This window comes from Pollicipes pollicipes, unplaced genomic scaffold (genome assembly GCF_011947565.3).
Source record: "Pollicipes pollicipes isolate AB1234 unplaced genomic scaffold, Ppol_2.1 Scaffold_4881;HRSCAF=5763_pilon_pilon_pilon, whole genome shotgun sequence".
NCBI classification, from domain to species: Eukaryota; Metazoa; Arthropoda; class Thecostraca; order Pollicipedomorpha; family Pollicipedidae; genus Pollicipes; species Pollicipes pollicipes.
The window spans coordinates 19,455,570-19,477,377 of record NW_023596576.1 but is presented as its reverse complement, the minus strand read 5'-3'; the positions used below and the strand labels follow the sequence as shown (position 1 = coordinate 19,477,377).

At 54.0% G+C, this 21,808-nt stretch overlaps 2 protein-coding genes across 3 annotated transcripts; one reads left to right on the top strand and one right to left on the bottom strand.

Annotated features, from left to right (window-relative positions):
• The first annotated feature begins 3,182 nt into the window (after window positions 1-3,182).
• Window positions 3,183-7,141, top strand: LOC119100090 (protein RRP5 homolog). The gene is made up of 5 exons (XM_037223203.1): window positions 3,183-3,269; window positions 4,114-5,131; window positions 5,180-6,511; window positions 6,656-6,781; window positions 6,953-7,141. The coding sequence occupies exons 2-5, from the start codon at window positions 4,118-4,120 to the stop codon at window positions 7,139-7,141; spliced, it is 2,661 nt and encodes an 886-aa protein (XP_037079098.1). The 5' UTR covers window positions 3,183-3,269; window positions 4,114-4,117.
• Window positions 7,142-8,019: 878 nt separating this feature from the next.
• On the bottom strand, window positions 8,020-17,239 carry LOC119101435 (pyrroline-5-carboxylate reductase 2). Of its 2 annotated transcripts, none has more exons than XM_037224772.1 (6): window positions 16,909-17,239; window positions 13,839-13,867; window positions 12,104-12,286; window positions 11,358-11,482; window positions 10,673-10,926; window positions 8,020-9,617 (listed from the first exon to the last, which is right to left on the bottom strand). In XM_037224772.1, exons 1-6 carry the CDS (start codon window positions 16,973-16,975, stop codon window positions 9,505-9,507), a joined length of 771 nt encoding a protein of 256 aa, XP_037080667.1. In that variant the 5' UTR covers window positions 16,976-17,239; the 3' UTR covers window positions 8,020-9,504. The 2 variants fall into 2 exon arrangements, with proteins under 2 accessions (XP_037080667.1, XP_037080666.1); XM_037224771.1 differs by lacking the exon at window positions 13,839-13,867 and adding an exon at window positions 13,607-13,680.
• Window positions 17,240-21,808: the final 4,569 nt, after the last annotated feature.

The window sequence follows — 21,808 nt, the reverse complement described above, 5'->3', positions numbered from 1 at the left end:
GTCAAACGCGGCCCGCCGATCTGTTTTCCTGAGAGTGATGCAATCCAGAAGTCTTGATCGCATCACTTTACATCCATTTCTCGATTCAGTACTGCATCGGGAAATGGCTGTCAACATCCGCCACAGAGGTGGCCGTTGCTGCGAAAGGCGAGGGCTGCTGTAGTGCCTGGCGCGGCTGGTCTGTGATCAAGGGCATATGTGTGCATGTGAATGCACACAATGCCGGCATGTGCAGTGCCTGATCATACCAAGTTTAAATATTTCACGTGTTTTTTATCACGCATATAGAACAAACATCATGCGCTGATTGCCACACAGATCCGGTACATAATACAGACAAAACTACTGCTTTTGTGGGATGTGGTCGGGAGCTTAAGAAAAGTGAAACAAAACGTGCTGTCTTGCCGCAATCAGACCTTTACCAACGTGCATCAGAGCTACTGCTTCGTCTTGAGTGCTGTTGATTGCTGCGGACAATAAAGGAGGTAGTTCTTTTTGAAACGCATGTTGTGTCCAGAAACTGCACGTAGCGGATAGGTAATATGATCGTGACCGTATGGACAACGCGCGGGGCGTTAAATGTAAGGTGCAGGCACATCTTCTATCTCACGTACATCGGGGCGCTCCATATGCCGCACTCAAACGCTCAGCGTGGTCAACAGACTGCGGGATCGTCTGTTGACCGCGGTCAGCCCACATGTGCGACCACTCAGTGTGCCTACGTTGTCCTAACGTGGTAAATAGATGGGTGGGATCATACGGTGCCCTCGTTGACACCACGTGAGTTGGAGATGAGCAGCCCCAGATGGCGCTCCTGTGGACATTACGTGGTTTAAAGAAACGTGAGCCCATATGGTACCCACAGTGCAAACCGCGGTCAGCCCCATGTGAACACCATGATGGTCACCCAAATTGTTCTCACATGGAAATAAGCAGGCTGCGCATGTGGGTCCGCCTTGGTCATCATATGTCAGGACTGGTTTGGCATCTTCTAGAAAGGACAGGATAGTGACCGTGGCGCATGGATTGACGAAGATTTCGTGGGATCAGCCCTGTAGACTCGGAGCATGGACCTATCTCAGGCAATTTTGGCACCTCGGGAAGCTTTAGGTGACCTATGACCTGTGCCAAGATTACCATTTTCGGAAAATTTTTGTGCATTCACCATGACGCATCAATTGGTGAAGGTTTCGTGGCGATCGGCCTCGAAGGCGCTCGTGGCATGAAGCTGTTTGCAAACTGACTTGCGGTTTGAAGCTTTTAGGAATATATCACAGTAGAGAAATCCGTGACGCTTATTCAAATGCCAAAATAGAAGCAATCTCGTGGGGTTTTCATCACCATGATAGGTAAAGGTCACCGACCTAAAATAAGACACTTCGAGACTTTGCTGAAAACAGGTATCTAGGGTCAAGGCATCTGCTTGAGGAGAGCTGAGGCACTTTGGACACCAATCAAAAGGTAGACGTTGTTTCACTTTGTTAAACCCAAAGGCCATGGCCAAGGAACCCCAAATTTTGGCACAAGCGAGTTAATAAACAGGCCACTGACTAACCCACCCTGTGAGTCTGGTGTCTTAAGCTCACTAGTTTTGGAACTCTCAGGGAATCAAATTGACCCATGTGATCCCACGTGGACAAATCACGTGCTCGGCCCGCAGGGTCGGCCCGCAGTGCATTTAAGCGCCCGGCCCTGCGGACGGGGCACTTAAATGCAATCCAGGGGGCTTTGCGCGCTGATCAGGGTGCCCATGGGTCGCTCAGAGCCTATATGTCGATAAGACACCACCAATACGCACAGTCGGCTCCGTAGTGGCATGGCCTGAGGGCCCATCCCCCAGACAGGGACAAAGCAGGAGTCACCATTGATTTGCATTGGCCAGGGCCCCACATCGCCTTGAAGGGGGCTGTGTATTGGTACGGTGCCTGAGTCGGCCAGAGGCAGTGTTCAAGGTGGCCGGAAGAACCTGGAGGGCCCACCGAAACCGACGATACAGGCCCGAATAGAGGGCTTTGTGGTATATGACAGTTGTTTAGGGAGCCTACGCGCCAGGCAAGTGGCAGTCGCGCGAGAGTGTTGGCCTTGACAAGGTGGCGCGTGGCGGGGGCGTGACGTGTTTGGACGCCTCGGACGTTATATTATTGCTTTGTTGTTACTACCGAGGTATTGGGAAAATACTCACGGTAACACCTAACTTAGTGTTTGGTCGGGCTGTGAGAGCGGACGACACTACATTTGGCGGCGATAATGGGATGGACACGATGAGGAAGGACACGAAGGGCTAGTCGGGTCCTATTCGGGGGCACCGGCCTGCGGAACAGGTCCTCAAATGACAGTCGGAGGGGGCTTTGCGCTGATCGAGGACCCGTGAGTCGATATGGGCTTATATGCTGGTCAGGCACCACCAGTAACGTACAGTCAGCTCCGTGTCGGTATGGGCTGAGTGCCCACTTCCCAATCAGCCACAAAACCGGGCTTCTGAGCTCTGATGAACCGTTGTGAAATGGAGAGCGCCGGCGATTCATTTTGTGCAACTGTGTAACATATCGCTTCTTCAGTTTCTTGAGTGCAAAATTCGGTCAATTTATATCGTAGGGTCTTCTGGTTTCTGTTCGAGTTATGCAAGGAAACAATGACAGAATATCAATAGAAATAATGTCCTCATTTATAAGTGGACCATATCCGACGATTTTTGGGGGGAGCCTTTTCACGATCAGGGAGTCCTTTGTCAACCTTGCGCCTTTCTCCCACTTACCAAGGCTCTGGCTGCGCGCTTGGTCGGAACATGGCGAATCGGCAGCCGATTTTGTTGGTTTGGAAATTTTGGTGACCTTTGAGCAGGCCGATGGTTAGTTTCTTCAGGGGATAGGATATCAACCGCGGCGCGTCGATTGGTGCAGATTCTGTGGCGATCGGTGGCATAACGTCTGAGTATGGATTTTCAGCGAGCTTACTTTTCTAGATAGCGGCACTTTCGGCAATTTTTGACGTTCTCCAAGTTCACCATGTGCTGAAAAGCTGAGAACGCTTAATCACAGCCTATAACACAATGATTAGTGAAAACTGCACGACAATCAGTCCCATAGACCTGGAGAATAGGTCTGTTGATAGGTTTTGTCAGTCATTTAGATACCCCTCTCTGGAGACATTTCCAACGCTGTGTAAGTGATCTCTCCTCCTCGTGGTTGCGGTGAAGGTGGTTTGTACCGTCCCGGCCAGTTGTGAGGAAGATAGCAGGCGAGGGCGAGTGGGTGGCTCCGGCCGTGGTGGTAGGTGATAGTATAATGCCTCGATCATGGAGACACCGGTCGTGCGTGTCGTGAGAAGTGGGTTGGAGTGAGGCGGGTCAGGCCATTGCTGTAGGGGTCGCAGCTGTTAAAACTATTTGCCGGTTTCTTAGCAGGTTGTTGGGTTTCTTAATTGTTACTGATACTATTAGGTAACAGTTCGGGTTAAGCCATGAGCTGGTCTGGATCGAGCTTGGCATACAATTATGGGGCTCGGTTGAGGTGCCATGCGTCAACCTGTTGTAGTCCCTAAGTTTTTATTTAATTTCCCAGTAATTTCAAGTGTGCCAGTTGTGGTGCACATTGCACCTGCAAGCAGGATTGCATGTAGTCCTAGTAGTTTCTAGCTTCTTCCTAAAAAGAGATGCTTTTCTGGGAAAACACATAGTTTGAGGGAGGTTACTACATGCCTCTTGTGATGCCCAGGCTTTTCTTGGAAAACACATAGTTTGAGGGAGGTTTCTACTTGCCTCTTGTGATGCCCAGCTATAAGATAGCATTCCATTCTGTTTGTTTATGTCTGCAAACAAATTCATCTGTCATTGCTGATGTTAGTATAAAATCAGGCCCTATAGTGCCAGAAAGTGTTGTCTGATCTGCACACCTGAGTGAGTGTCAAATTCTGGGCAATGGTCTATTTGAGATTAAAATGCAATGACTATTTCCTATGATTACATCTGGGGATGGCACGATCATAAGATCCTTGGGTCTTCACTCAAGTGTGTTCCTCAAAGGTTATGCTGCAGTTTAATGCATGCCTTTAGTTTTTAGTTTGCAACTGCTGCTGCAGCTTTAGAGCACTTGGTCACAGCCCTCTAATTTGCAGGACCATGCAAGGATCAGAACAGTACTTTCCCCGAGGAGGGAAGATCAAAAGGAAAGCAAATGATCTGAATGCAGACAAGGCAAATGAGGACAAGCTCTTTGATGACCAGCCACCCAAAAAGGCCAAGAAACAAAAGAAAGCAAAGCAGAAAAAGGAAAAGGTATGTGATAAGAAAGGGACTGCTAGGGATGAAGATGAAATCACCCATGTTGACCCTCTGAGGCAGGATGATTTGGAGGCTGGCATGGTGCTGCTGGGCAGGATCCGAGAGGTGCAGGAGCTGCAGCTGCTGGTCAGCCTGCCCTGCCATCTGGTGGGTGCTGTGCCAGTTACACATATATCTAGTGTGTACAGCAAGCTGCTAGCTCAGCAGAATGGTGGTAGCTTGGCACCACCCCTGGCCAGTCTGTTCAATGCTGGCCAGTACATCAACTGTGCTGTGGTCAAGACAGATCAGTCAGGACACAAGGTGCGCAACACGCTGTCGGTCGAGCCGTCTGACGTGAACGGAGGTCTGCCGGCATCGGCGCTGGGCCGCGGCCTGACGCTGCAGTGCGCCGTCCGCAGCGACGAGGAACACGTGTACGACATGGATTGTGGCGTGGCTGGCGCGCGCGCCGTGCTGCCCAAGGCGTCGGCGGGCGGCGGCGCACCGCTGGTGGCCGGCCAGCTGCTCTGGTGTGTGGTGGACGCGGTGCGCGCGCAAGACGGCGTGCACACGGTGACGCTGAGCGCCGAGCCGGCGCGGCTGAACGCCGCCGAGCCGGCCGCAGAGTGCGCGCTCACACGGCAGACGCTGCTGCCCGGCCTCCGCCTGCCAGTCACCGTGCAGAAGGCGCTGCCGGGAGGCCTGCAGGTGGGCCTGCCCGGCCAGTTCAGCGGCCTCGTCTACAAGACGCAGCTGGACGAGCCGGCCGACTGCCCGGATGACTACAACGCCGGCGCGGTGGCCCATGCACGCGTGCTGTACACGCTGCCGGTGGTGCGGCGTGTTTACCTGAGCTTGCGGCCGGCCGTGGCACGGCTGCCGGCGCCGGCGCCCGACGCCGGCCTGCTGGCCGAGCAGCCCGGAACCCGGCTGCTGGCCCAGGTGCTCGACGCAGACGCGCAGGGCGTGCGTCTGCTGCTGGACGGCAGCAGTCAAGTGGCATTCGCGCCCATCTGGCACGCCACGCGCGGCGACTCCGGCCGCTGGCGGCGCGGCGAGACGGCGCGCTGCCTCCTGCTCGCCTACGACGCCATGGACGAGGTCTACATCGCCTCAATGAAGCGCCAGAAGGAAGCGCCGGTGGCGGCGTCCAGCTTAGCCGTCGGCCAGAAGGTCTCGTGTCGCGTGCTCGAGCTGGGCGAGCACGGCTGCAAAGTGGAACTGGACGGCGGCGCAGTCGGTTTCATCCCCATCCACCACCTCACCAATGTGCCCGTCCGCAACCTACAGGCCATGTTCCCGGACGGCAAGCGACTCAAGTGCCGCGTCGTGCAGGTGGAGCCGGCCGGCCGCCGGCTGGTGCTCACACACATAGCGCGCCTGGTGAGCGGAGAGCTGAGTCTGGCCAGCGAGCCGGCGTCGCTGCGGCGCGGCCAGCTGCACCACTGGATCGTTGCCAAGGTGACCGAGCGCGGCCTGGTGATGACCGGCTGCGCGGGCCTCAGCGGCTTCGTGCCGGTGCAGTTCCTGCGCGGCGCTGTCGAGGACCATTTCCCGGGCCAGATCGTGCAGTGTGAGGTGCACAAGGTGCGGCCGGCCGAGGGACCGACTGGCGAGCGGCGCGTCACGCTCAGTCCGCGGCGTGACGACGCCGACCGGACCTGGCGCGGTCGGCTGATGGCGGTGCGCGTGACGGGCCGCGCCGCCGGCCGCCTCCAGCTGGTCACCGCCGACGGCGAGCACGCCGAGGTGGCCGCCGCGCACCTGACCGACGTGCCCGAGCACGCCGACGCCGCGCTGGCCCGCTATAAGAACGGCGACGCCCTTGAGGTCGTCGGCCTGCACTCGTTTGGCAAGAAGGCGGTCGTGACCGCTAAGCCGCTGCTACTGGAGGCGGTTAAGAGCGGCGTATACCCGACGCGCCCCGAGGACCTGGTGCCCGGTCTGCTGCTGCCCTGCTGCGTGGTGCGCGCTGACGAACAGGGCGTGCTGGTGGCGTTCCCGTGCCAAATGCTGGACGCCGCGTACCGCATGCGGGCGCAGGCGCTCGGTGAAGGCTGGCAGGCAGACACCACTGGCCTGGCGGCGCTGCAGGACCGCACACTGGTAGCCGAGGTGGCGAGCCGGCCGGACCCCGAGACCGGCTTTGTGCGGCTGTCGGCGCGGCTGAGCGTGCGGCGCGACAAAGCTGGCGTACCTTACCTGCGCCGCTGTCTGCGCGAGCTAGCCGCCCTGGTGCCGGCGCGCCCGGCGCCCGGCGAGCGCGTCAGCGGCCGCGTGTTGGCCGTCGAGACGGCCGGCGCCGCTGTCTGCCTGCCGGACGGCCGGCGAGGCGCGCTGCCGGCCGCCGGTGCGCTGCGGCCCGGCGACGAGGTGGTCGCCACTGTCGTCCAGGTGACGCCGGCGGGCCAGCTCAGTCTGGTCACCGGCTGTGAGATCGTGCCGGCCGCGGGCCGCGCCGACCTGGCGCCGCGGCAGCGGTACTCGGCCCGCGTGTTGGCCGCCCCAGCCGGCGGCTACGTGTGGACGGCGCTGCTGCTGCCGCCGGCGCCGCCCTGCCTGGTCCATTTACCCGGCCGCCGCGGCATCAATGACGTGGCGAGCGGCGCGCCGCCGCCGGACGCGGGCGACGTGGTGCCGGTCGTCATCAAAAGCTGCGCCGGCCACGTCCTCGCCGTCCTCGCGGACCAGGCGGACGCCGGCAAAGCCAGCCGGCGCAAGGCCAAGGTCTCGAAGAAGCCGGCCAGGAAGGTGCGAGCCCGTGACAAGCACTGGAAGAAGAGGAGCCGTGCATCGCCCAGCTCTCGGCCGACGCCCAAGAAGCGGCAGAGTGCCACCTCTATCCGATACAGCCGGTTCACTCTCGAGGACGATAGCTAGCTGGTTCGGCTGTCCGGCTGGCGTGCGGTGCGGACGCAACCGACTGAACTGCACCATGAGAGAATAAAACGTGTTGTATGAAGAGGACTTTATTCATTCACGGGCGCGACTTTCGGGTACCTGCCGTAATTTCTAGTTCCGACACGTTTCTGGTGCTAACCCATAAAATAGTGATCCGGGATGTCCATGCTTACGTTAGAAAGTACTAGCAAGACGGCTTGCGCTTTGGGATGACCTGGCCAGTAGGTAACTAAAATTATTCCGAAACGTAAGCTATTGAAACCAAACGACTGTGGTAACGCGCAAATGGGCATGATCAGATGTAAGTAGAAGTATGACAAAACTGGACGCCTGTGTGCATAGCCACGCCCGGTGATCTCGGTCCATGGGAGAGAATTAATTTGTAGGTATGGTTTTGCCGACAGCGGCCAAAAATGGTGAACGCAAGTGTTTTGGACTGACAAATAACAATGTTTCCACTAATATATATATATATATATATATATATATATATATATATATATATATATATATATATATATATAACGTGCATGATGAAAACATCGGTTGAGCCGATGATCAGCGCTGGACGCCGTCCCGAAACCCGCCACCAGCTTCGCTGTATCCGAACCTGTTCGTCGGCTTGATGGATTACCACTAGTAAGGGACTTAGAAGCTTCGTGCATCCTGAAAACAGTCCTGCTCAGCGCATACTCGGGATGACCGACGCCAGCTGAGCCGGCGGCGCAGAGCAGCAGTGAACGTGGCTCCCGCTGCTGTCTGCCTTGTTTGCGGATGCGACTACGCGAAACAAAATATCTGCAAGTGAAACGTCCCCGGGGCTGCTTGTTTCTTTGAAACGGAATAAGCAACAAGAGTCAGGTGTTCAAAGGTATATTGGGCAAACACTACTGTACGGGCAATGCAGCGCACACAAGACCGAACTCAAAGGTAAGGGCTTCTGACCGGCCTCCCTAATCAAGGGTTGCCTTTCCGACGAACATGCAAGGTGAATAACTCGGCGTCGCCGGCGCACCCGGCACACGTTGGCTGCCCTGCGTAGTTTGCTGGTGTGTATGACGATGGTAAGTGGTGTGCGCCTTGGTCATGCGTTAGTCAGGCCAGATAGCATTCAAATAAAAGCAAAATATGTAAAAATAGAGTTTGGCAGTCAGACGGACACATGCGCGTGGGTTCTGACTAGACCTCTTCACGCGGAAATTCGCATAGTAGATTTGTAGATTAATGAATTCAGGGTTTTTCGTTAGCGTTCGTATTCGGAGCTCCTTGGAGTTGCATTGTCAGCAATGCCGTCTTAAAAGATCACAACACACTTGAACTCCTGTCTTTCTATAAAACACCAAGCACCGACTCACAGCTCCGTGCACAACTGGACCTGGCACCTGCAAAAGCCACCCCTAGTGGACAGCATGGACAACCCACGTCGCCATTCGCCGCCTATTGCACAGAACGCAGACGTCCAGCGCGGCGTGCGGACGCCGGATCACGATCCCCGCACACCCTCCGAGTCCCACGGTCGGCGCGAGGCTGCCACCCACGCGCCCGGCCATAGCACAGCCGGCGGGACACCTTCGGCACGGCCGGCCTCCAACTTTCGACACTTCCACCAGCGGCCTCAAGACACTGTACAGGATTCCCCAAAACCAACACGCAGAAGTACGCCATGTTACACCTTTTTGAGCGCAGCAGCGCTGCATCCGTCGTTTCACACCTACGGGTTCAAACGACCGATAAGGCACGAATAACACGTGAAGACACGCGCATCACAACTTTTGGCCGAGAAAGCTGCCTGACAAACCCAAAAACACATCCCTTTGGCATGCGGTCAGATCGCTTTGTAAAGCTTGCAAATCTGAAGAAGGCAGGCATGCGCGAGATGACCTTGATCCTTCGCAACAATGTCTCCAAATGAAGGAGAGTCAAACACGCTATCTGGCTGTCCCCGCACCGTTCTGACAGACCACGCCCACAGCGCGGTCCCAGCGCTGCCCTAACGGATCAGACCGTGGTCCCACGCATTGCTGTCCACTGGCAAGGCCCGGGTCCAGCGAGCGCGGGTCAGCCGCCAGATTTGAGGCCATTCAGCAGGCCTGACTGCGTTACAGGCCTCACTCCGGCTCCATCTGACGCCTTCCGCCGCCCCGGTGCGCTCCCTTCACCGCCAGCTCCGTCCTTCCTCTTTTCAAGCTCGCGGACCGGTCCGCTGGCTGGAGCCTAAGCCGGAGCTGGAGCCGGAGCCGGAGCCGGAGCCGGAGCCGGAGCCGGAGCCGGAGCCGGAGCCGGAGCCGGAGCCGGAGCCGGAGCCGGTGTTGGAGCCGGAGCCGGGGCTGGAGCCGGAGCGGTCAGTTTCGCTGACCCGTCTCCTTCGACTTGAGCGCCGCCGACACCACCGCCTCCATGATGGCTCCGCGCACACCAGACCGCTCCAGGAAGTACATGGCCTCGATCGTGCAGCCTGCCGCACAGACGCGGCGCCGGTCACACAAGCGTACTGTCGGCTGGCGCAGGCGCGCCGTCTCCCTACCCAGGACGGCTCCCAGCATACGGCGGACACGCCCCAACCCACATCGTTTGCAACTGTTTTATATATATATATATATATATATATATATATATATATATATATATATGCGCGGGAGAGTTGTGCAACATCACGCGATGAGCCAGGCCACTGACCAGGGAAGATCGGTTTGCCATATCGCCGCGACACGCCCGGGAAATATTCACTCCAGTCGGGCCCGGAACGGATCCATACCGATCAGGCCCGGGACGGATACACACCGATCAGGCCTGGAACGGATCCACACCGGTCCGACCCGGGACAGGACTCACTCCGGTCAGGCCCGGGACAGAACCACTTCGGTCAGGCCCGGGACCGATCCACACCGGTCAGACCCGGGACGGGTGCATTCCAGTCAGACCCGAGCCAGATTCATTCCGGTTGGACCCGGGACAGACTCACTCCAGTCGGGCCCGGGACGGATCCACACCGGTCAGACCCGGGAAGGGTGCATTCTAGTCAGACCCGGAACGGATTCACTCCGGTCAGACTCGGGAAAGACTCACTCCGGTCAGACCCGGGACAGATTCACTCCAGTCAGACCCGGGACGGATGCATTCCAGTCAGACCCGGAACAGATTCACTCAGGCCAGACTCGGGACAGACTCACTCCAGTCGGGCCCGGGACGGATCCACACCGGTCAGACCCGGGAAGGGTGCATTCTAGTCAGACCCGGGACAGATTCACTCCGGTCAGACCCGGGACAGATTCACTCCGGTCAGACCCGGGATAGATCCACTCCGGTCAGACCCGGGACGGATCCACCACGGTCCGCCTGCACCGAACACGCCAGCGAAGTGCCGACCGCCCGTCCACTGAACGTCACGCACCCAACCCGATCAACGGACATCCCCAGACAGGACTGGTCGCGGGGTCAGCGAAACGGCCTCCTGAGGCCGGGCGACCGGGGCCGCTGGAGCCCGTGAGCCAGCGCGGCCGACACACTGACCTGCCGGCGAACACACGTCGTCCTTGAGCGCGCCCGGGTGCTTGCCGGTCTGCAGCACCATTTGGGCGCCGCCGATGAGGGTGTGCGCCGCCAGCTTGTAGGCCAGCGGCCGCGGGATGCCCATCTTGACGCCGCCGTCGGCCAGGGCCTCGATCATCAGGTAGATGTAGGCGGGCCCGGAGGCGCTCAGGCCGGTCACGGCGTCGATCAGAACCTCAGCCACCTCCTCGCAGTATCCCACCGACGAGAAACAGCTGCAGACGCGGCCGCCGGCATCAACCGACCAGACGGAGATCTAGCTGCGGCGCGCACTGCCAAGAGTGGTGCTCCAAGAGCAGTTCATCTTGGACACATGTGCTCCAGGATCAACAACTAAACAACCACATCGAGAGAAAAACGGTGTGGAGGAAAAACAAAATGACGAATGAAAGAAGGAAAATGACATGAAACATGCCTTAGCATACCATGAGGAGTACAATAACGTTTTTCTGTCAAAGAACATTTTTATAAACAAAGAACAAAGAACATGTAATCTTCTATGTCAAAGAACAATAGATCTAAGACGCGACAGTTTAATCCCTGTGCTGCCAGCGCTGGGCTTCACTGCCGCCACCTGAACGTCAGAAAGCAAGCGTACGCCTGTGCCGTGGTCGGAACGCGTTCGCTGTCTTAACCGGGGTCGCACCGTTTGGCCAGCTGACCGTCGTCCTCGAGCGTGCTGGTGCCGCAGCTGTAGACGGTGCAGCCGGCCTTCACCAGTGACGGCGTGTTGGGCATCACGCGTATTACGCGTGTCTTGCGCGGCAACATCTGACGGTACGGGCAACAAAGCGTCGGACGGCGCGAGCGTCGAGAGAGCGAGAGCGAGAGCGAGAGCGAGAGCGAGAGCGAGAGCGAGAGCGAGAGCGAGAGCGAGAGCGAGAGCGAGAGCGAGAGCGAGAGCGAGAGCGAGAGCGAGAGCGAGAGCGAGAGCGAGAGCGAGAGCGAGAGAGAGAGAGAGAGAGAGAGAGAGAGAGAGAGAGAGAGAGAGAGAGAGAGAGAGAGAGAGAGAGAGAGAGAGAGAGAGAGAGAGAGAGAGAGAGAGAGAGAGAGAGAGAGAGAGAGAGAGCGTCAGTTGGTTACAAAATCGGTTCATACGCTCCGTTATATATTTCTCAATACGCACTACTACGTGAGTTAAAAAGGCAACGTAACACTAAGACGTTAGCTCGCCCGTTAGATAAATATCTGATAAATGTAAAGGATTTGCTGGTAGTATATCGGTAGCTTATACGAAGCCAAACGTCTTTTTGTTTAATCGGCTAACATGGATCATTTGAATCGGACCAACGTCAGACACAACGACCGTAAATGACATCAACACCGGCACGAGCCGAGACAACAGCGCCAGCCTGGCGCGGTGACGACCTGTCCACTGCCGCCGCGACAGACCTGCTCCAGGTTCCTGATAGGGATGCCAAGGGCGATGGACATCATGAGGTTGTGCGGCCGCACGGCCGGGTTGACCTCCTGCAGCACCTTGGGCACCACGGGCGGCTTGGTGGCGATGACCACCACGTCCGACTGCTCCACCACCTCCAGGTTGTCGTGCGTGGTGCGGCAGCCGGAGACGTCCTGTGTGCGGGACGCGGCCAGTCCGGTCAGGCGCGGCTGGTCCGGTCAGAGCGGCCCGTCCGGTCAGACGCGGCCCGTCCCGCGGCGCGCCCAGGCAGACGCCCTTAAGCGGGACCGACTGCGAAGCAGCGCAGGCCATACCCTCTCCGAATCCGGGCCGCGGCAGCCGCCGCACGCACAGACACCGTCCGAACACGGCCGCCAGCTTTCAGCAGAGTGGCGGTCAACAAACTAATCAACGCAACTCGCACTCAGATGTCACGCACTCAAACACTGTGGTATCATGAAGGCTACAGAAAATTAAGCCCACCTTTCACACAGGATACAGTAGCCACCCAAACAAATGGACCGTCGTTATCACGTCCGTGTGATGAGACCCGGGGCTGCCAACTGTTGAAACCTCCACCGCGGCCGGAGCCCCCATCACACAGGGTTCAGTACGGTAGCCACTCAGACAAATGGCCCTCGTTATCACGTCCGTGTGATGAGACCCGGGGCTGCCAACTGTTAAAACCTCCACCGCGGCCGGTGTCCACCGAACACGTCGCGCCGCCGAGTGAGATACGATCACGATCACGTGAGCGCCACGTGAGCCCCCAGTCAGTGATCACGTGACGCTGGGTGCGAGCCCGCCCCCATCTGGGTCCGAAGCACGGCGAGAGGATGGGTACGGGCGGTCGACAGCAAGCGATGGGTTTAACTGAATATTTTTGGGGCGCCCTGTCCTGAGGAATTAATAGCAAACTGCGCTCCAATGCTTACGATGGGCTATCCCATGATCGAGCACACAAAACGGCACACAAAACGATGTGCTTCATGTCGAGTATCGCGGTCGTAAAGGCCATATCACTAGGATGGGAGGACAAGATCGGCAACAGTCAGAAAATTTCGAGCCATTTTCTCGCAAGAATGCGGCGCTTTTACGAGCCTCCAGCACCCTCCGGCCCACGATGATGACATACAATTCAAGACCTCCAAGAACGCGGACTACTGTACGGGGTGGAAACGCGTCACGACGCCGTCCAAGGCGTTTTTGTTCACGTCTTGCGCGTTCTTCCCGGAGCCCGGGATAGCTGACAAGCCCAAACTTGCAAGAGTTACACTGGGGCCTCGCCTGTGTCCTGGTACCCGAAGCTACACATCCCCACGGCACTTAGAGCGCATGCAGTTTAAAAGCAGCGAAAGCAACAGATTAAACACGACCATGCAGGTGCTCGGTTCAGCGCGTCCCCAGAGAGCGCTGCGTGCTGTAATGTAACGTATCTAACACAAACCACCTGAAGCCACACAGCCACCACCAGAAATCAGAACGGCACATACCTTCTTCATGTCTTCCAAGAGGTAATTATCACTCTTTGGGCAGCTAGCTATGACATTCTCTGCCTTGGTTAAACCTAGATGGAACATGAACATGTCAGTGACGGGCAAAACAGGGGATCACCGAATATATTTTCAGTTTTAAGCAGGCATTAAATGAGCTAACATGAGGTACGGATGTGCAAAAGCAATACTTTGCGCTTAAAATGCACAAAACCCACTATAGTTCACTCACCATGATCACGCAACAATTGAGAAGTTTCTCTGAAAATGTAGATCTCAGAGTAACCCGAGTTGATGCTAAAATACTCAAAAGCACGTAAAAATATACTCAAAAAAGGCATGTATAAGAGCTATCCAACGACAATTTCTCACAGAAACGCCAGCATAAATGTATATTTATGCAAGGCTAAACGCGCGCTCGGGGGGGGGGTCAAATTGCCCCTGAAGGTTTCCCGGAACGGTTTCCGAACGGCAAGACGCATCCGCGCCAAATTTTGCACAGCTATAGAAAATTAAAAAGCGTATCGCTTTACATAAAAAATTTAGGCATACTTTGTAAGGTCGCTGACCTATTGGAGGTCAAAGGCAGGCCATGGTTTCAGCGGAGTCAATTTCCAGGGAATCGTTCAATCTGATCCAACAACGGAGTGTTAGACGAAGCCATACATATCTGAGATGCTTTCTTAGGCCACACAACAGCTGAATGAGCAAATTAAACTGACCTAAGGTCAGGCATGAAAGTAAGACCAAGGTCAAAACCAGCCTGTTTTATTACCCTAGGGCTTGCTGTATGATGTAGTTTCTGGTGCTCATTTCAAATTTATTGATAGCAAGGAACCGTATAATACATCTTCCACGGATTATTTAGAGGTCAGAATAGATCACCGACCTAAAATGACCCAGGTCAACATTTGTTTTTTTTTGGAAAATACTGCTTAGCGCAATCTTTGTCGCTTATTCAAATGCAAAACCCAGAGCAGCTTGTATGATTTTGGTTACCATAACCTTCAAAAGGTCAAACAAGGTCTCAATTTTTAAATGAGCATGTGAAATTTTGCACAGAAACGGTTACCTAGGTGCTGGGGGCACTTTGAAGACCAACCTGTAATTGGACCTTGTTTGACCTCATTTGACCCAAAGGTCATGACCTACGAACCTGAAACTTTGCCCGAAGTGAGTTCACGTACAGCTCAACACACCCTGTAAATTTCGTGACTCTGGCTCTCTTAGTTCCCCAGGTCTCAGGGGGGGGATTGACCTCCCCACCCGAGCGAAGGGTATCCAGCGGGCCGCCCGGGCGCGTGTTAATGCTCTTTATTACCATCGTGTCCGCAAGATCACGTAGTTTTGTACGATCAAAAGCGTCAGCAAATACAAAAAGAACATTGATAACTTATCATTTCGACGGGAACTAAAAAAACGCCCAATTTCTAAACGCCGTGGCTATTTCACACAAGGCATGAAACAGCAAAGCTCTGGGCCAAAAACTACGCATCCTTCATCTTTATCTTCACAGAGATAGCTGCCCCGGCGCCGTGTGGATACTGCTGCGAAACGGGAAAGGACAGCTGCTCTGACGCTGAACGGAGGCTGCAGCGGGCCGGCAAATGACAGCTGGTCTGGCGCCGTGTGGAGATTACAGTGGACCGTAGAAGGACATCTGCTCCGGCGCCGTGTGGAGACTACAGCGGACCGGGGAAGGACATCTGCTCCGGCGCCGTGTGGAGACTACAGTGGACCGTAGAAGGACATCTGCTCCGGCGCCGTGTGGAGACTACAGCAGGCCGCGGAATGACAGGTGCTCTGGCGCCGTGCATAGCTCGTCACTTGGGATAGACGCCATCCCCACCTTGGACCAGACGTGCGATTGTTCATGGATAGCTATTAGAGTACTCCACTGCATGACCGGATGTGTCCCGCACAGCGTGAGAACGGGTCTGGCCTGCGCTTCGAACCATGGCGGCGACGGTGAATGCACAATAAAGCATATGATAGCGATCGTAAACAGGGCGCATTACGGTGTATGTAACAGTTCTCCGTGCAGTCCTATGTGTAGATTGTGGTGCTGCAGTTAAATTTGTTATCATTCATGTGATGTACATCATGTAGGACCTCATGATAACATTGTCAACATCACCTCTTGGGATGATTTTGGGGGTGAAACTATACATTTTATACTTGTGGGAGTCATGGCAGCTCCAATCAACGGGAACAGCACCGACTTGATCACCCCCCTGACCACAGCACCCTTCAATATGATACGGACCCTGCCAGAATAGGCCGGGCTGGGGCTTGGTGAACACCTTAGGAAGCAGGTTGAACTCATCCCATCACAGATGGTAAATCAGATGGCAGGTTCTCTAACTGACTGAGTTCTTGGGATGGACAGCACAATTTGATGAGACTGGCTCAATGAACCACACATATGTTTGTCTTGGATCTGACAATGGTTCAGTTATCCCACATCCACTAAAAGGGCTTATGATATATATGTCAGCTGTCCATAACATTTAAACCATGCTGTACAAAAACTGTACCAACCCTGATTACACAAAAACATGCATAGAAAAAATTAAACACTGACTGGCTCAAATAAAAAATTAAATATGGACTGGCCTGCAATTCAATGATTATGTCTTTCCATTCACCTGATTGAACTGTTTCACACACACTAGAGAAGCTTACAAAACTGATAATCATGTCTCACATGAAACTACAATAAAACTAAATGTGTTGCTAAGCTGGCTATAATAACTGGTACACAGCTATATATCTTACAACAGTGTCAGGCCATACTTGAAAATACATATTGTGCCAAATAATACTGGTGTTGCAAAGGTATCCGGCAACACTATCAGTCACAAACAGAAAAAAACCTGTGAGCCCTAAGTTAGCAGCATAGTTGTTTTCCATTTCAGAGCCTACATAGCAATGTGCATCACAAATTTCAAGCACACAGACCCATGTGCATTATCAATTATGGAGCCTACAGGGAGAAGCTCGCAAATATTTATTGTCACTAAGATAATGTGAAGCCAAACTGCCTCCCCAAAACATCACAAGCAGATTAATTTCATAATTCAGTGCACTAGGTATAGTACGTATCTGCTCCAGGTTCAGTTCACTGATGTCACAGATGTCACATAAGCATCCAGCAATAGACAACTTTGCTTACTGACTTCTGGTGGTACTTGCCTCACAATAAGTAGCTACCAAAGCAATAACATTTTACTGATAGAACTGCAGCAGCCAAGGAAAAACTTGTTGAGGCTTAGCATAAACATCAATTCATGAATTCTTACCTGCGGCAACAAATCCCTTGGCAAGGGCTTGTGCCATTTTTCCTGCACCAAGAAATCCAACCTTCATTTCGCCGAGTGAAGCTTGGACCAACAAGCAATCTTTCGATAAAAATACCGACTTAGACTAACTTTCTGTGCTTTCTCAATTCTCGTCACTTATTGAATACAAACTGCTTCAAAGCCAAAGTAGATGATGGCTCACAAGCGCACAAAAAGCGATGCACACGTGTCCACATCACCGAAAGATATACACCGGTGCACTTCGAGGCCAGGTACAAGTACTCGCACGTGTTTATCGCGATTCCCATCTAACTCCCGCCCCGGGTAACACCGGCGGCCCCAATGGAAATTTCCACTGTGGAAATTTTCCAAAACAAATGACCCCGGTGCGCCACATGAAGTTGTCCAGCGACTGCTTCCAGTTGATGCCAGCTAAAAACCTTTACAAAGAGGAGAAGAGTTTGGGAATGTTGGAAACTCCGTCAGCTATTTATCTTTATAGAAAAGTTTGGGGCTGGTAGCCACTTCGGCCATGATATTCATTGCGCACCCGATGGTAATTCTGACTTTCTCCCTTTTAAACTAAAGATGTTGAAAGATACATTTGATGCGACAGCGACAGGCACAGCGACCATCCATATATCGAGGATTGTGTTGCTACAAAACCGATATCAGGCATCATTCTTGCATCTCTTTTCACGAGTTACGGTTCCAAATTTTCTGCGATGACGCCAGTCAGTAATACAGATAGAAGTGGAACATGGAACTAATGTGTCCCCGCTCATTCCTAGGCTCTGAGGGGCCCTTCGGGCCTCTCGGGACCTTCTCCAATTAAGGGTCCGATTTGAAGATCCAAATCGCCCGAAAGCCGGTCGGTGGATTCAGGGCCCCTGCTCACAGGGCCGGGCACTCTGCCACCTAGACAGCCCTGCGCGCTAATCGGGGACCTTCTGAGTCGATAAGGGCCCATATGTCGTTCGGACACCATCAGAAACACAGTCGGCTCCGTGTTGGCAGGGGCCTGAGGGCCTATTTCCCAAGCAGCATAGGCTTAGGAATGTTTCGAAAAGTGGAGGGGCCAAACTCATCGCGTACTTCAGGAATTGTTTTCTGGAAAGCAAGCCCGATGATCGGTGGAGGAGGTAGAGATGGAGGTTGTTGTCGCTCTTAAATGTTATGCCTGGCAGGGGCCGATTCAGGATTTCGTCGAGGGGGGGGGGGGGGGGTACGTGACATTGTGGGGCCACCTGGAATTTGGGCCCCTCCAAAAAAAGGATTTCTGCATTTTGCTCATTACATTTTAAGACAAGTTGCATATGATGTATATACATAATATATATATATATATATATATATATATATATATATATACATACATATATATATATATATATATATATGTTAATATACTCATTCATCTAATAATTATGAAAACCCATCTTACTGTGCACCGCCCTATAAAGCCAGGCGTGCCACGCATGCACACGCATAGAGTTCACCCATTTTCTACAGGTCATATTAAATTCCGTGATTTTCATGTTAAGTGTTTCCGAACAACAGGCAAAATAAACTTGATTTAGCTGCTAAGAACCATCAAGACCAAGCATAGACTTCATTCCGAGCCTATGTATTTACGGCTAGCTGGGTGGACGATTCAATCAACCGATAGCTGATGACTGATGCAGAATTGTTCCTTTGTTATAAAGGAGTACAACATATCCTAGCACTCAAAATATTCAAGAAAATGATGCACTAGCATAATAAATGTCACACACTCAATAGCCAATGGACGTGACATATACGACGCGGACGGCATGTACAATTACGTTCGGCAATTGGGCGTAAAAAATTCATCGGCGCATATTCGACTGCTTCTCTATGTCGAAGGCACCAAGGCCAATAGGGACGGAACCTGAGCGATCATGGGTGCTGTAAGCCAACAGAGTGGCTCCTGTCAGCAAGAATAGGGCCCTCACAGCAAGCAAGAAGAACCCAAGACTAACGTGATGGCCCCTTAAACGATCGGTAGTGTCCCGGCAGGCTGCCATGTAAGGCCCCGACCAGAGCCCAGGGCCCTCTGAGCAAAAGGGAATTATCCAAGACCATAAATCAATACCCCTGTGCGATCAAGAGCACACGGGCAGGTTAACAACACAAGCCTCGATAGGAGTGAAGGGTTCTCCGCGAATGAGACCTAAGGGAGAGAGCCTTCGATCAAAGTAGAGGTCCGCTGAGCATTGAGTGTTTCCGTGTCTTACCTTATAACGGCCCTAGTGTCACCGTCGGCGGAAAAAGGGCTTTGAGACATTTGTATTTTCTCTTACATACTTGCTGTTTTCAAAGCTGTTCCTACTATCGCCGTTGACGAAACAGGCGGCTTCCAGCGGCGCACATCAAACTTCGCGCCACTCGCCATGTCATCTGACCCCGAAGCAAAAGGGTTCATTTAACTACACTAACGGCCGCGCAGCGAGGCGGCGCCACTTGACGGCAGTCCTTGTCGCTGCACCATCTATCGTTCTGTTCGGACGCCATCTACAGAGCGCGCAGACGCAACCGTTGTGCACGCAGCATCCTCCCCCGGTGTTCCCCGCGCACACCTCTGTTGAGGGGGCACTCCAGTTAGCAAACGCAACAATACATCTTCGAACACAGCAAACACCTCTGCATCATTTCCTGTGTAAGGAGTCTCGCCCTTGCTCAAGACCATGTTCACTGCGACACGTTCGCAACACAGCCATGGTCCCGAACAGAAGCCCTAGTCGACCTACGCGCAGCGACGGCCGCAGACCCGGCGAGATACCGGGAACCGCGCTGGCCATTCCGTGCCCCAACGGGCGACAGCAGCCGGCGATCGCTGGAAAGGTAGAGCTCAAAGACGCCCGCAAGTGCCCACCGTATGTACTCGGCTGTAGGATAGCACGCAGTCCATCATGACCCGTCGGGACCGGACCCGCCAGCGCTGATGCACCCCCCAAATCGACATCAGTCGTTGGAAGATCAGCGCTGTAATCTGAGGTCGCCAGAACACGTAGGCTTATCCGTCCCTGCGAGGGGGCACGAAGCCGACCACGACCTGCCAAGGGTCGGACCGGACGTCATCGGCGATGTCTCGATCCGTTGCAGCGTGTTCATTCGCCACGAATGTTGAAATCGTCATCAGATGGAAAGGTTTAACAAAGAAAGGAAACAAAGGATAACCAGTCATGAATGGTTGGCTGGAAAGCCACAATCAATGCAAGCACATCTAAGTAGCATTTCAACTCGTTCAATGATTTATACAGCATGCCTTTACTCAGCCTCCTCCAAGAGGCATACTTTGGTGACAGGGCGCTGGTAAGTGCCCCCCCCCCCCCCGCTGACCTCAACCCCACAGAAAGAACGATATCGTCCGCCCCCGGGAACGCTCTCTTGACCCGAGCCAATGGCCAAAATCCTCGTGGGAAATCTGCTTCCATCATCAATAAAATGTCTCCCACTCGAAGGTTTCTGATGTCCTGGAGCCACCTCTGAAGATGCATCAGTGTAGGCACGTATTCTCGTCTCCACCTTTTCCAGAAGTGGTCTGCCAGGACTTGGGCTTGACGCCAGCAGCGTCTGCTGTTGATCTCCTTGGGCTGGAAAACTCCTGGTGACATGTTGACGCTAGCACATCCGAGCAGGAGGTGATTCGGCGTCAGCGACTCGATATCAGTGGCGTCAGACCTGACGTATGTAAGAAGTCGTCCGTTCACCATGGACTCCACTTCTCTGCATGCTGCTGCTTTCTGTGGTTGGCGCGGTAGGTTTTTCTCCAGAGACCCAAGTCGGTTGATTGCCACTGTCTTGTTGTTCGGCAAGGTGACGTCGTCACTCTTCCATAAAAGTCCCGTCTCGTATCTATTGTCCAGTCTTCGCGTGGTGCTTTCCATGATTTGAGCTGCTCTGATGTTGTCTTGTGATCTGACGTCTGCATCACCGAACTTGCTCTCAAATGATTCTGTGCTTCACCACTCTTGGAGCATTGCTGACATCTCATCACTAGCTGTCATCTTGCTGAAGAACATCATTTAGTGCCTTCTCTCTGGTACGAAGCTGTTTAAAGAAACCAGTTAGGATCCATCCAAAAGCGGTTCTGATGCACGCCGGTTGACCGCTTTGCATTTTCTTACTTCCGACTGAAGAACAGCTTTGATCACATCGGCAACGAGTAGAAGCTGCACTTTCTTCCCTGCACGGTCTGATGGATCGAGGTCCTGAAGGTGCTTCCATTCGGGCTTCTTGTTCTGGAGTCGAGGGACTGTGACGTTGATATCTTTCACCGAGAAGACCTCGGGAACTATAATCCTGGTACCATCGTCCCATGATGTCTCAAGCTCCAGCTCCAGTTTCGTCGAGCTGTGTCCAGAACCATGTCCTTCAACAGTTTGCAACCGAAGTCTTTGCTGGTCTCGACGAAGATCAAGCTGTGTCATCACATTCTCTGACACCAGGGATGCCTGAGAGCCAGGGTCAAGTAAAGCACGAACTTTCACGGACTTACCGTGACTGCCGATGATGGTGGCCGGTACGGCCTGCAGAAGAGTTGTTACAGCATCGCTCTCCAGTGAGGCTGCGGGCACCATACGATTGCCTTCAGGTTTTGGACACAAAATCTCACGGTTGGCCCGGAGGGCCACCCTTCTGCTTTCATGTAACACATCTTGGTGCCTCATCTTGCAGCCATCGATACCACATGACCTTGTGGGGTGCCAATTGTGAACACTATGTCCCTTCTTCAGGCAGAAAAAGCAGCAGCCAGAACTGGCAGTGAAATGGGCTCTGTCGTCGACCGTCATCCGCAGGAAGGCAGGACACACTCTTACTTCATGCTGCCCGTTGCAGCTTGCACAGATCTTGCCATCGGTCATAGCCTCCGTGA